General features: G+C 42.0%; 1 protein-coding gene across 7 annotated transcripts in view; it reads right to left on the reverse strand.

The window, feature by feature from the left end:
* The window catches only part of ptprub (protein tyrosine phosphatase receptor type Ub), a 163,458-nt gene extending 149,328 nt beyond the window's left edge, over nt 1–14,130 (reverse strand). For 5 of the 7 annotated variants that reach the window (XM_032518295.1, XM_032518299.1, XM_032518298.1 and 2 more), the window contains exon 1: nt 13,859–14,130. In XM_032518295.1, coding sequence (XP_032374186.1) covers nt 13,859–13,928 — 70 coding nt within the window. In that variant the 5' untranslated portion in view covers nt 13,929–14,130. The remainder of the gene's footprint in view (nt 1–13,858) is intronic. The other 2 variants (XM_032518300.1, XM_032518297.1) reach the window with 1 other exon arrangement.
* Between the last annotated feature and the right edge of the window lie 397 nt (nt 14,131–14,527).

Here is a 14,527-nt window from a genome sequence, read left to right on the forward strand (position 1 = left end):
CAGAAAAAAGGCCAATCGTAAGCAGGTGACCATTAGTTATATTTCATGATGCAGATCTTTTATCAAAGATTGTAGTGAGGGGGCAGTATTTCTCCACACAGGCAGGCAGCTGAGCCCCGATCCTAAAAAGGTGGCATGGAAAAACAGGACCTGTGACAGGAAGCTTTCCACCCTGCGTACAGCTAGAGGCCAAAACAATGTGAGTTACAGCGGCTGCTGAGATAATAACATAGCATGGTGTGACTACATGGCTATGCGCTTTCATGTTGATATAACCACTAATGATCTACCTGAGTGTCTGCCTTTGTCTGGGTTTGTTGGTGCCTAGTGGCTCTGGCGTAAACCCCCGTGCCACACACAGTGTCATGATCATGAAGAATTTGAAAGCTGCAATTTCTTCTGAAATTATAATCTGCACTGGTAATCATATACAGTTTGTGTTCATGTGCTCATTTACCCTGCAGCATCTAAATCTGTTAGTGGCATCTTTGCTGAGCAGTGACCGAGGAAAGAAAAATTAGCCCCAAAACACTCTTCTAGCAATCATCGCCAGCACAACTTCAGAAGCAGCAGTCAGCTCAGTTTTCTTCATTTCCTGAAAACATTTCATCAAAGAGGCAACTTGGCACAATCCTGCCAAATCTGACCTGTCAGCTTGAAACTGACAACAACAGGGCGGCTGTCGGCAGGACGTGTGAGATGGTGCACTTTCTATTCCCTCCTCTCATCTCCATGTGTCTGCATTTCACCAGCCCCCCCCCCCCCACACCACACACACACTTCTTCACCTTGACCAGGATACATGACTGGGGAGCTGACAACCCCCGGCATGTGTATGTGTTTTCCAAAGCATTTGTAGGTCAGAAAATAGCCTCCCTGGGAGTCTGACAGAAGGCTTAGGAATACTTTTTAAGTCTGGACTGGCAGTAAAGCCTTTCTTATGAATGTTATATATGCTGTGGGTGTGTGTGTGTGTTGTGTGTGTTGTGTGTGTGGTGTGTGTGTGTGTGTGTGTGTGTGTGTGTGTGTGGTGTGTGTGTGTGTGTGTGTGGGTGTGGTGGGTGCGTGTGTGTGTGTGTGTAAAATACAGAATTGGCAGAATTTATACTCAGATTTTAAAATAAATGTTCTGTTTCAACAGGTGAGTGCAGACACAAATCTATTACAATGCATTACAGGATAAGAGGCGAGGCTATTCATGAAAGTGGCCTTCACGACTCCTTCAAGAGATTTGAAGTGTTTAATCTGACGCACGCAGCTACATGCGCAAAGCTTAGACAGTTCTAATCTAACAGGCTTAGGGAAACAAAATTCCTCTATTTTATGGTCATGACGATAGGGCAAGGGATTGTTTCAATGAACTGCTTCCTGTGAATGATACAAACTTATCTTGCAAATGTTATTGCCCTAGGTGCACCTCAGGGGCACACAGAGCACTAACATATCTGTAAACCCACGCCAATCCCATCAGCTAATGTGGAGAGTAAAGTCAAGAGGTGTTGTGGATCAATTCAGGTTAAAAGAGGTTAATGTTGTTTGCCCTCAGATTAATGAAAGAGCAAGTGTGTGACTATGCATGACTCCAGATGTTTGTGCACATTACCTGTAAAAGATATGTTGACAGATATTTTATATGCAGTTGAAGTGGAAAGAATTGATAGTTATGCTTTCCGTAGTGAGGCAGGAATGTTAAAACATAAACAAAAAGGACTGGGGTAAGACAATGGGTAATGTGTGCCTGAAATCTTAAAGAAAGGCTGCTGTGTGTGTGTGTGTGTGTGTGTGTGTGCATCCATTAAAGCAGGAGTGTAACTACCATTGAGCAAATTATAGAAAGGATTTCTACCTGCTCATTACTTGAAGATACCTTTGCAAATTACAGAGCAGCCAAATGTCCCAGGTGTATCAATTGACCCTCCTTCTCCCCCTCCCTTTATTGTACACACCCACGCACACATGCAACCCCCCCCCACACACACACACACACACAAGGATGCACACAACATTCTTACTTAATAAAAAAAAAAAAATACAGAAAGAAAGAGCGACAGATTTTAGTTCCAGGTGTGACATCTGTACTGTCATCAAGACTTGGTTAGTATAATCAAGTTAATCTGTGGAGCAAGAACTGGCTAATGAAGTTACCTTCACCCATTGCACCAGGCTGGGAAATGATGTCTCTGTCGGGGGGCTTTTAACCTCCACTGCACGCGCACGCACACGCACACACACACACACACACACAGCCTCCGGAAGCACACACCTTCACACACCAGCTTAATGAGTGCCTGGGGAGGCAGGCAGACACACATACTCAAAGTCAGGTCTGCTTTGAGCTCGTGCTCACCCTGCCTAAAATACTGTGCTGCAAAACTGAGCATACTGTAGATCCCTGAGAAGCCCTAAGGCTGAGAGGACAAGGACAAAGATGGAGAGGAAACACAGATCCTGGTGAGACACGCAGGGGGGATGATGGAGCAACGAAGACAGAGAAATTAAGAAAAGAAAAGCACCTTGACACAGGGGAGGATATGAAAGATTTGGAAAGCACTGTGATATTGAGTTTGCCTTCATGTCCAGTTTATGACAAGAATCACAGGACCAATTCAACACGGTGGAGTATGTCACGGCTATTTAGATGTTTTTACTTTTAACCATATATAAAGCCCAAAACTGCATTTTATGACCAAGATAAAAATGTACAATGCATCACAATGACTAAACTTAGCTGGAGAACGAGAGCAGCAGACAACACCTCTGAGAAAGCAGATGTCTTCCGGCAATTTAGACTTAACACTGCAGCTGCTTCAAAATAAAAGCTTCTGAGAAAAACAAACATGGCCACAACTGTGAAACAACTGTGTCAGGTGTTGAGCTACATCACACTCACTAAAATTGGCTTAGATATTGGGCTGAATCTACCTTTGAACAGTTTTTCTTTTCTTTTTCTAGCCCTTAACTTTAGGTACAGCTTTTGCTTCATGTTTGGGGGAAAACCTTAACGTAACCGTAAAGACATTATACTTAAGTAAAAATCTAAAGCAGAGTTTTAAAAGAAAATGACATCCTACCAGAGAAGACCAAAACAACTGCCTACAGTATGTTTTTGTGTTGTATGTACAGACAACTATGACCGATTTACTCCGACCGATACTGAAGAGAACTTAAAAACGTGATGATTCTCAGGAAAGTTCAGGAAATATAAGGAGCGTCCTTTTTCTTACATTTATAAATATACGGACATTTGGGATGGTCTGAAATAATGATACCCTTAGGAAGTTGGACCCCAATGGTTATAAAGTGCCTTATTTGCCATATTAGAGATTGCTGTGCCACTTTTTAACAAACACCTATTATAAAGGTTTTTTTAATTCGTAAGTTATGGCTTTATTATTGGTTAACAATCATTTATCAAGGCTTTATTGATCAGTTATAAACCCAATGTTTGGTTTAAAAAAAAAAACATACTTGCTTTATCTATTTAGCTCTCAAGAAACCCCCTCTAATAGACCATAAATAATAAAAAAAAAATTAAAATTAAAATAAACAACCGTTTAGTAATGCTTTACTAAGATTTTCAATTGCAGACATAAGGGGATTTACTCAAAACATTTGGGGTATTTATGGTTTATACCTGGTCTCTAAAGCATTTGTAAACAATTTATTAGCCATTACTAATTAGTCACTAGCATAAACCCTTCATAAACAGGGACTTATCAGAAAGAGGTACCTTTGAAGTTGAGTAAGTGCACAATTCTGTCATGGCTTATGAAAACCACATTTTCTTCTGAAAAACTCCCGAACTTTACCTTGCACCCACACTGCTCCCATTATTCATTTTACACAGATGGTATCAACCACATGTGCAGACACAAGCATTTATGGGAACTAAAGAAAAATCTACCCAATTTCTGGAGACAATTACAGACAGGCGGACGGACCCATCTTAAACCCTTCAGGAGGAGTTTGTGGAGCAACAGGGACTCACTGGACTGAGATAAATCCTCAGTTCCATGGCCTAAGCACTGAATGAGCCCGTTCCCCCAGGAGCACATGTGCCTAACCAAGCCAGCAGACAACCAGTGAAGCAAGGAACCCTCCTCTGAGAGGTAAAACCTAGTTAATTCATCTGCCATAATGATTGTCTGAGCCACCATTGCATCTCCACAAACCACTACTGATTCCCAATCAGAAGCTGTCTACAGCCTTTACTGACACAGAATCCACCACTCATTCCTTATCCTGGCTCAGAGAAGGGAATTAATAAGTCAAGTTGTCTGGGAGTTTTTTTTTCTCCTTTGCTTTTCCAGTCAGGACTAAATGCAGCCAAGTTAGCCAGACAAACGCATTCCTTTCTGCCTCTTGTTCTGGCAGCGCTACGTCAGACATGACAGAGTTAGCCCTCCATGCTGCGCAGTCCCTCTGATGGGATTAGCTCTTAGACTGTGGAAAACAATTCCCTGCTCCCTCTCAACAAGGTCAAAACAAAGCATTGCTGTGTCACGTCATGCACTGATAATTCTGCCCCCTATCCACAGGCAGAGCTGATACCAGGAATAAATGCACATGTTCATTGTAAATAAGAGTAATTCGACGAATTAGGTGGGCCATTTGATATAACCTTTTTGTGTTTGGATAAATCCGCACCCTACATTGTTATTATTCACACTGGCCTGGTTCCATTTCCTTTCTAAAGGGCACCAAATGGCTTCACTTGTGGTGCAGAGGCTCTAAGCATTGAGTTACCTCTGCATGCAAATCACAATAAAAGGCTAGACATGAGGAGAAAGAAGCTCTTTTACCTATTCTCTATTTCACATGCCATACAGGCTATTCATTTCAGCGACCATGTTTCCTAAAGTAGATGAGGACAAGGACTTCAGGGTATCAGGCTTTTAGTTCTGCCTTACAGCTCGTTCACTCAGTTAATGACAACATTAATTACATTCCACAAAAATATCTCAAAACCAGTGTGTGTGTGTGTGTGTGTGTGTGTGTGTGTGTGTGTGTGTGTGTGTATTCACCACAAGAGAGGTTTCAAGATGCTGGTGTAAGGCAAATACATCTGAACAGTGCTAAAATACCTCAGAGAGGTGTACAGCAAAATATTACCATTTTCTAATTAGGTTGGGACAAATTATAAGAAAAAGGCTGACTGTATGAGGAAGGAAGATAAAGCAGCAAGGTGGAGTGCTGCACACTGTGGGTAAACAAAGCTATCTGTAGTAAAGCCTATTAGCGCAGAGCGAGAGATCTCAGCATCAACAGGGTTCCATTGTCAGTTGTCTTATTGGCACATGATACCAGTGCTAAGCAGAGTAATACCCATATTAACCACCATTCTCCTAATGCCTTTTCTCCTGTCCCCATGTGATCTGCCTACTTCCAGCCATAATCCCAGCTCTAAGCTGATTCTTAATTACCCTGGCTGTCGGACAGACAAAGGCCAGGGCCGACCTATTCTGAGGTCTCTGACATACTGTGTTCTCCAGCTACTCTCTAAACACAGAGAGGCTCCAAAGCCTGTTCATATGGCGGAACCTGGCTTTTTGATCTTTGCAGTGCAATGTATTTATCCTCAGAAGAATATGTCCTAAGTACATATGCAAATGCTTCCATTAGCATTTCCACACCGTGTAGGAATAAAGCAAACAAAAGCTTCATAAAAAAAATGGCTGTGATTTATGAAAGTTCACAGTGGCCAAAGGAGTTCAGTAAATATTTACATATAATCAGGTGGGAACAATCACCAATCTGGCCCTTCCGTATATACAAAACACACACCTAGGCATAGAAACACCCACACACTTACATTCTCACACACCCACACACACGCACGCACACACAAGTGTGTCTCACTATCTTTGTGGGGACCAGTCATTGACATAATGCATTCCCTAGCACCTTACCCTAACCTTAACCATCAAACCTAAATGCCTAACCTTAACCCTCACCCTAACCATAAACTAACTCTAACCCTACTCCTAAAACCAAGTCTTATTCCTTAAACAGCCCTTTAACGTTGTGGGGACCAGCATTTTGTCCCCACAAAGCTGTCAGGACCCAATAAGTATACTGTATTACTGGTTTTTGGTCCCCACAAATGTATTTAAACCTAATACACACACACACACACACGCACACAAGGGCCAAGCAATTATTATAATCTTCTGTTTATGGTTTTGAATTAAGCTCTTTGTTAATGACACCCCGTGGGCTCTCTGGACATTCTTGCATATTTCTGGCCTTCAGCTAATACGGTGCAGTGTCTTTGGCTGCAGAGGCCACGCTATTTGAAGATGGCATGAAAACTTTCCGTCCACATTAGCCTTTCCAGGCCATTCTCAAAACGTTTGCCATTTGTAATAAAATGCCAAAAACAATAGAAAAGTGTTGAAATCTCCTCCGCTGGACATGCGCAGGTCCCTCGAGCCAGCAGCTTTACAGAAGATCACATCACAATGGCGGGGTCAGCGCTTTTAAAAAGCTCCCTATTCCCCCGTTTCACATGACAATCTTAGACCAGCGTTTGAGGAATCATCCATGGAAGGGTTTGCAAAAAGTTCAAATTATCAGTGCTAGGTCAGCCATGAACAGATGGATTTCAAACGTATCCACTATTAGTGTGGACACGGTCTTTGACTGAGTGTAGGAGAACATGAAAGGCTCCTCAAACAAGATTCTGGGTCATGTTGGTGCCCACTTCAATCCATTCATGAGCCTCTCATCCCTTGGGGCAATCACCTCCCCATTCCCAGCCTCCTCCTAGCTGGTGGGCCAAGTCAGACGGCCAGAAACAAACAAAGGTCTTCTAAACAGTTTGAAGAGCTGTCTCTCAGGAACGCCAAGCAGCTCAGCAATCACCAGGAGGAGGACCCCGGAGGGCCTCGGAGGGCTGTGAAGTGTTCCCTAAATGAAGGTGTGTCAAGGCTTACCCACCTGGCATCCGGATGAGAAGAAGAACACCTCCATGTCAGTATAAACAGACTTTAACATCAAAGTACATATGTTATTATTAGGAGGAATTGTGTTGTGCCCTTTTCTGAATTACACAATAATAGCTCAGTAATCTGAAGATAAAAGGGAACTTAATTTCTTTATCAGGAGCTATGTCTCTTTTATATTATAATATTTAAAATTATTATTTATATTTTATTATTAGTGTCCCTGCAGGAATGACTTATTTACTGTCTTAATATTTTGGGCAGCAAATAGAAAATCATCTTTTTGCTCTCAGGCAACTATACAACCTTGTCAAAAAAAAAAATACATTTCAATGAAACAACCGCTAACGAGTGATTTGAATTTCTCATACTGCATACCATGCAAGGGTAATGGTAAAAAGAAGAAAAAAACTCAACTGCTTGCCCCTGAAATATCTTACAACAATATAAAGAGCAACAGTCAAAAGGGAAAGAGATTTTTTTTTCATGAAGAAAGGCACTCTTGTTCCCATGAGCATTTGCTGGAATAACAGCATGTCAAAGTGAGGAGGAATGTGATGGCAGGTCATGTAGGATCGAAAGGAGAGTTTCAAGAGGAAGAAGACAATAAGCTGACTGTGACAGGCGGTGTTTGAGAAATCAATAGGCTCTGCTTTGCTCTGTCTCACTTCAGCACCTGAAACAGAACAAAGCATCGAAGCCCGGCCAAGATCCCAAACACTCTTTCCTAACATCACTTGACAAAAGCTTTTCAACACTACTGGCGGTCAGAAGCCAGTGTGCTGCTAGCATATCATGGCACGCCACCATACTCTGCATATCCACTACTGTTTCTATTTACATTTAAATAAGATGACAATGAAACGCCCCTGCAGTCCAGAGTACAATTAGGATGACATGCATTCTGCAGTAATAACAAAAATTTTTACCAAAACTGCCAGACTGCTATGTCAATTTCTTTGCATGGAACTGTGATGAAACTGCATGTAACATTCACGTTGCTCTTGTGAAAACCATGCAATTCAAGTTTAACTGAATATGATGACATCAACCCCAGTAATGTCATCCTGCCAAAAAAGAAAAACAAGATAAGTCAACATCACACTCTAAATAACCAAGTGCTTCATACATGTTATATGTGCTCAACAGGTTTGGAATAAGTCTGTTTACTGATTTACCGCCAGCTGGCACCTGTCCTACCACAGCTGCCATGACCTACCCATAACCCACCAGCAGCAGCAGCTGTCACAGCTGACTGTCACCTCTGTACCACGCTGCACGGAAAGAGAGACAGAACGCCATCAATTCAACAGCAAACGGGGAAAAGCAATACAAGCTAGCGGCTGTTAAACTGAGCAGATATGGCTTCTTCTTTTTGAAGAGCTCAGTTTTGCTTAGACTTCACGCTGTGAAGGCCTTAAATACTATGCTCTTTTAAATCTGCACACTAGCCATTATCCATGCTCTGTTACACTTTAATGCTGTTCAATTTCCACTGTCCTTATAAAGTTTATGTGAAAGAGTGTCAGTTTAATAAGAGTAAGATACATCAGGCTGATTAGCGTTTGGGTTCATGGCTGGGTCTCCGAGTGGATATGTTTTTTGCCCAAAGGGACCGGTCAAACCAGAAATACAGCTTCCCCTTAGAGAGTAGGCATTGTGTCACAAAGGCAGCTAAAGCCTGCATCCATTATACCACCAGGGAGAAAAATTGTTCTGAAGAGACTGTTTTGACTTTTAAAGGAGTGTCAGCGGTTCACATTTCACTGAGGGTTTAATACACAGAGGACTACAGGCGGCTCAACAACGGATCACATCTCAACATTGCAATCCTGGCCTAATCCTGAACCCTGACTCCAGTGACCTGAGCGCTCGCAATACACTACATACACCAACAACAGAGGGCTGGAAGAATCTGGCTGTGAATGTGTTGACATAGGAAAAAGGTAAAGAGCTGAAACACGGCCAGTGGGCTAAATATAAACTGCTCTGGATGCTTTGTTTCCTCAGGAGCAGCCCTTGCAGCATCAGTCTTCCAGACCCACTTTTTGCAGTCTGGAGCTTGAGACCTCGGGGGAAGAAAACACAGGGTCTGCAACTCACAGCCCTTCTTATTCCTTTGTTGGATAATTACACATCTGTGCATGTGCTCGAGCAACGCAGTCTCACTCTCCTTCATACATCCAGGCTATAAACCCTGGCCCATCTTACCGTTAAATTATACATTTGCCTGTCCATTATTCAAGTAAAACATATGCTTTTAAGTGATGATGAGTATAATAGTCCTGTCATTTTAGACCAGTGCATCAAGAGGATAATTTGTGGCTTATTTGTGATAGATACTTATGGAAATGAGGTCCACTCTTTCATGTTTGGACGATTTCTACTTTTTTCCTGTCCTTTGCACTACAAAATGCTGCTGACATTTCTCTACTGCAAACCCAGGCCCCTTGTATTACGTCATGTAAGTCCTGGCTGGCTAATTCACACTCCTACATCAAACTGTGCAGGCCACAGACAGGATGCCACTTTGATCAAATTTAAGTTAAATGGACTTGCCTGAAAAATCAATACCACATTAATAACACCTGGCCGAGGGAGCCGAGAAGCCTGCACCGTGGCTGTCGCTGCAGAGTGGAAAGGAAGAGACAGGCCCATGCAGGCCACTGACTGTATATCTCTCGGTCTTGGCATCTTTTCCAGCATGCTGGAAGGTCTCACAGTTACCCTGAAGAGCTGAGAGTGACGGCAGCTCCAGCCCCTGCTAGCATCAGTGTCAAGACTGAGTCACTCAGTACTGTGGGACCCTCCTTGCATGGCAATACTTCTGTGCCTGATAATTAAAACGAGGACAAAATGCTCAGCAGGATTAATTAAGCACGACCATCACGAGATGTGTGTGTGAGCTGCACTCTAGCATTAAAAAAAAATGTCTACACACTCAGCAAACTAAGCAAATGAGTAATGTGACCAGCTCAAGACTGGGGAGACCCCTGATTGGTCATGCGCTTTCAGTACCAATCAGGGCGCTTCGCATTAAGCAGAATTATTTGAACACATACACTAGATGGATGTGTTTTATCTTGCAGTCTTGTGAAATATATAAGCCAATCGGGGGATGGCTCTCCGCCACATGGCCCCACACTACAATAGATCAGAGACAGAAAATGGAAGAGAGGCACGCTGCACAGCAGAGGACTCCTCTCATCAGCACCCTGCTTAATCACTCACTCATGTGCTGAGGGCATTATGGACACACAAGCCAAGCAACAGTCCTGCTGTGGCATCGGCCGAAAGCAAAACACCCTGACAATGTATCTGACTAAATCCCGCTGTCGTTCTCAGCTTCTCTCTCTGGAAATTCTCTCCCATTTGCTCCCCTTTCCAATCCCCTCCATCCTTGTTGCAAAGTTTTCCATCTGCTCTCTGAATTACTGCCCGTGATCCCACAAAGATGGAAATCAACCAGTCTTGTCAGGAGTTTGATTTAGGCCCAATCTCACCGCCTCTCCCCCTCCATCCACAGATGGTGGCCTGGCTCCTGCAGGGTACACTTCCACTTTGTGGATTCGCATCAACTCTGTGGTGCGAGGCAACCTTTTCTACATGATTGTGACTTTTTTTTCCTACAATTTTCAAATTCATCTCAGGCACTCTTTTTCCATTCTGTTACATGCCTATTATAGTGAACGCATCTAATGGACTCTTAAGAACCAGCATTCATCAGCTACAAATAAGCACTGTGAGATGAATAATGGAACAATAATGACCCTTTGCAATAAAATAAAAAAAAAAACGCATATTAATTGGTACGGCAAGCACATTTTAATAGTGTCGAGACAATTCTTTTGAAGAAATATGTTTCACTCTAACAACTTTGGTCGTGTAATAAATAAATTTGTCCGCTTTATTACAGGATATAGATTATTCTCTATATCCTGTTTTATTTATCAAGTGTTTTTTTCCTGTCTGTTTGTATATCTGGGTGGGTTTTGTCTAGAAAATGTCAGAAAAAATTATAATTAAATGAATAATAAAACATGCCTTGTTTTGTCTGATTGTCCATAACCCAAAAATATTCATCATTTGTAATCGTGTAGGACAAAGAAAAGCATCACATCTTCACATTTAAGAAAATGAAGCCAGCAAATGTTTTTTTTGGCATTTCTGCTTAAAAATACATATACAAAAACGATTTAATTGACAAAACATCATTGCAGTGTTAAGTCCTTTACACCTAAAGTATGCGCGGGTGTTCCAATGTTACGTTTCCCAGTGCTGCTGCTGTTTATGCAATATAAACTTGAAGCCCTAAAGTCTTATTCATTCTATGCCATGCTTTAACTAGACGGTCTGGGCTTTAACTAGACGGTCTGGGCTTCACAGTCCTTTTCATCTCGATCCAAGTGTTATCTTATTCACTGAAATAAGCAAAAAGAATATTCTGCCTTAACTTTAGATCAAACCGGGAAATGAGTCATGAGACACAGGATAATTACACCACTCAGTTGACAACATTTGCTGCTAATAGAGGAGACAGATGGTAAGTGAATATTCATTCAATTCCCATAAGAGACAACAAAAGGAGTGAAAGTGTTACATTGGGTTTTACAGCATCACAACACAACACACAGACCCGCAAACTGGACTTTCATTGTCATAACCTATTTGTGTCTGAGAAACAATTATGCAAATGTATTTCTTTTTCTTTCTCATATCAACCTTACTACAGTCAGTCCAGTGCAGCAGAGGGCCTCTATATGTTCTTAGCCTCTGATAATGTTACTTCCCCTGAAGCCTGAACGGACGGCCTGGATAGACGGTGGCATAAGCAAGAAAGAAAATATGGATTATATTGAGTGAAAAAGGCATGGAATCCCCAGCGGAGTCTTAACTGATATTAAGCATTCAAGGTCAAGGTGTGGTCTTCACGCAATCACAGCAATAACGGCAGAGTGTTAATCAAAAGAGACACTCTGAAGATTGTGGAAGTCAAGGTTGTATTTGTGCATCTTCATTTCTTCCTATAGAATGTAGGCAGGTGGAGAAGCATGAAGGGAGTCAGGCCAAAGGGGATCAGAAGCCACAAAACTAGCAGCGATAACTATTAGCTGCTAATCCAAGGGTAACAGCGCAGATGGCGAGGCTTGCAACACTCCAGTTAACAAACTAAAAAAACGACACTATGTAAATTTCTGTTGGCAGCCGTAGTGAAGCGTCACTGTTCCATTCAGCTCTTTTAATTACCTGTGTGTGATTTAATCATTCATATGTCAGAGCCCATTCCTCTTAATGATCTGCTCCATTCAGCTCTTGACAATACACATTCTGCTTGCATGGTTTCGTTGTTGTTGCTGAGTTATACATGTTATGAGTCGTACTAGGTTTTCCTGAAACAGAAGCTGACAGTGAGAAATAGCCAAATCCCGAAAAATACAGAGAAATACAGAGTCAAATGATCTCAGCCTAATCAAGCTTTTACTCCACATGCATGTGACAAACACTGTGCTCCATTGCTATATAGTGTTGAAGCAGCCTGCCGTGTAAATGTTATCAATATTGCTGCCTTTTTACCTTGATTTTACTGTTCTATTGGGGTAAAATTATATATCTGTGTGTGTGTGTGTGTGTGAGCGTGAGCGTGTGCGTGTGCGTGTGTGTGTGTGTGTAAAACAGGACCAAATCCTTTTACCCTTTAGAAAAAATATCCAAAAAATACAACCCTATAATTACTTTTCATAAATGACTAACACAATTCAGGGGGGGAAATTTGATGTTGAAAACATGAATGTGAATGAATATAAAAAGCTCTGTGTCATGTCATTTATTTTCACTCTGCCTCTCTCTTTCCATCTCTGGCTGATGGCTGATTTTCAAAATTGGAACGATTTATTCATCTTTTTTTGGGAGGGGGGAGTCACATCATATTTCAAAAAATGTAATCTAGTAAATAGCATGATTTGAAACCTTAAATCTGAAAAACACATTCTCACCATGTTACAATCCAGCACAAAACAGAAAAGATGACTTTTAACATGTGAATAGGTATCATTTTCCTCATCTTGAAGGATATAGAACTGATCTGTAAGCAAGAATATATATCTTCTATAACTCACAACCCAAAAGACCAGAGGCATCACATGAGGAGAAAAAAACTGCTTTGAGACTGAATCTGATTATTTCCCCACAGTGGAAGAATGCATCTTGGGGCATTAGGCAATAATGAGAATTTCATTTCAAAAATCAATAAGCATTTCAATGCTACAATCCTCATTAAGATGGTAACTTTTAGGGAGTCTCTCATACAACTAGCAACCCAAACTCGGTATGGATCTGCCCCAGGTTTTGGTCTCTGGATGTCGTCATAGATTGGTTCAGGCTGTTGGAATTTGGGAGATTCATGTTCACAAATATTGACTAAATTGGCCATTGGTCGTGGTAGTGTCGTTAATTCCCTTTTAAATGGATTTAACTGAATTAACTGATTTCTAACTTTGGATAACAACCTTAAACATATTTTAGGCTACCTGGCGCCTTTGCTTAAACAATAGCAAAAAGGCAGAAGCAGCATATAGCGGAGAAGATCGTGTTGTTTTGGGAAATGGGAGCTTTCCCCAGGAACACCCAGACGCAGCCTTCTTAAATAACTAACATTTTTGCAGGAGTCTGGCACTAGGAAAACTTCATACTATAGTTCACAAAGTTATTAAATATTTGTGTTTTTTCTGCTGGGTAAAGTGCCGTATATCTTGAGATGCAGCAGTAAGCCGCAGATAAACGCAGTAACGTGCGAAAGGGGACGCAAAGTTGGCACCTTCACCAGATTCGCTCCGCTTTTGCTTTCAGTGGAGTTCTGTCCACATGTTAAAACTTCACAACTGCGTTTAGGAGACCGAGATGAATATGCGGCTTACCTGTTGGCCCCTCAATTCCATCGGCGTAGATCTGAACAGTCAAAATCAACAGAAAGGCGCAGGTGTTCATCGTGTAGCTGTTTTAGTCCACTTTAAATGTGCAGAAGAAATCATTTCATTCACTCCGTGAGGCCCGGGCGCGCGAGTAGTAGAGCCGAGCCCATCTACTTCCCCAATTCCCACTGAGAGGAGTTTCAGAGACACTGAAGCAGACGGGGCAGAGCTAGTTCTGCAAACTGACGTCAGGGTAAACAGTTCAGAGAGATTTCTTTCTCAACCCACTTACCTTCCAGCTCCACTCTTCGCTGATACAAAGTATGAGTCGGGCGCCATCAAGCTGCGGAAACTAGCAATGACACGATGGTATTCAAACGTTGGCCAAGCGAACAGTGTGTGTGTGTGTGTGTGTGTGTGTGTGTGTGTGTGTGTGTGTGTGTGTGTGTGTGTGTGTGTGTGTGTGTGTGTGTGTTGTGTGTTTTTTTTTTTTGTGTGTGGGTGTGTGTGTGGGTGTGTGTGTGTGGTTTGTGGGTATTTGTGTGTGTGGTGTGTGTGTGTGTGTGTGTGTGTGTGTATTTGTGTGTGTGTGTGTGTGTGTATACTGTTGTAGGCTATAACAGTACACAAAGATACAATTAGGCTAAAACGTATAGCCTACTTGTATCTTTGTGG

The sequence above is a fragment of the Etheostoma spectabile genome, chromosome 6 (genome assembly GCF_008692095.1).
Source record: "Etheostoma spectabile isolate EspeVRDwgs_2016 chromosome 6, UIUC_Espe_1.0, whole genome shotgun sequence".
Lineage (NCBI taxonomy): Eukaryota > Metazoa > Chordata > Actinopteri > Perciformes > Percidae > Etheostoma > Etheostoma spectabile.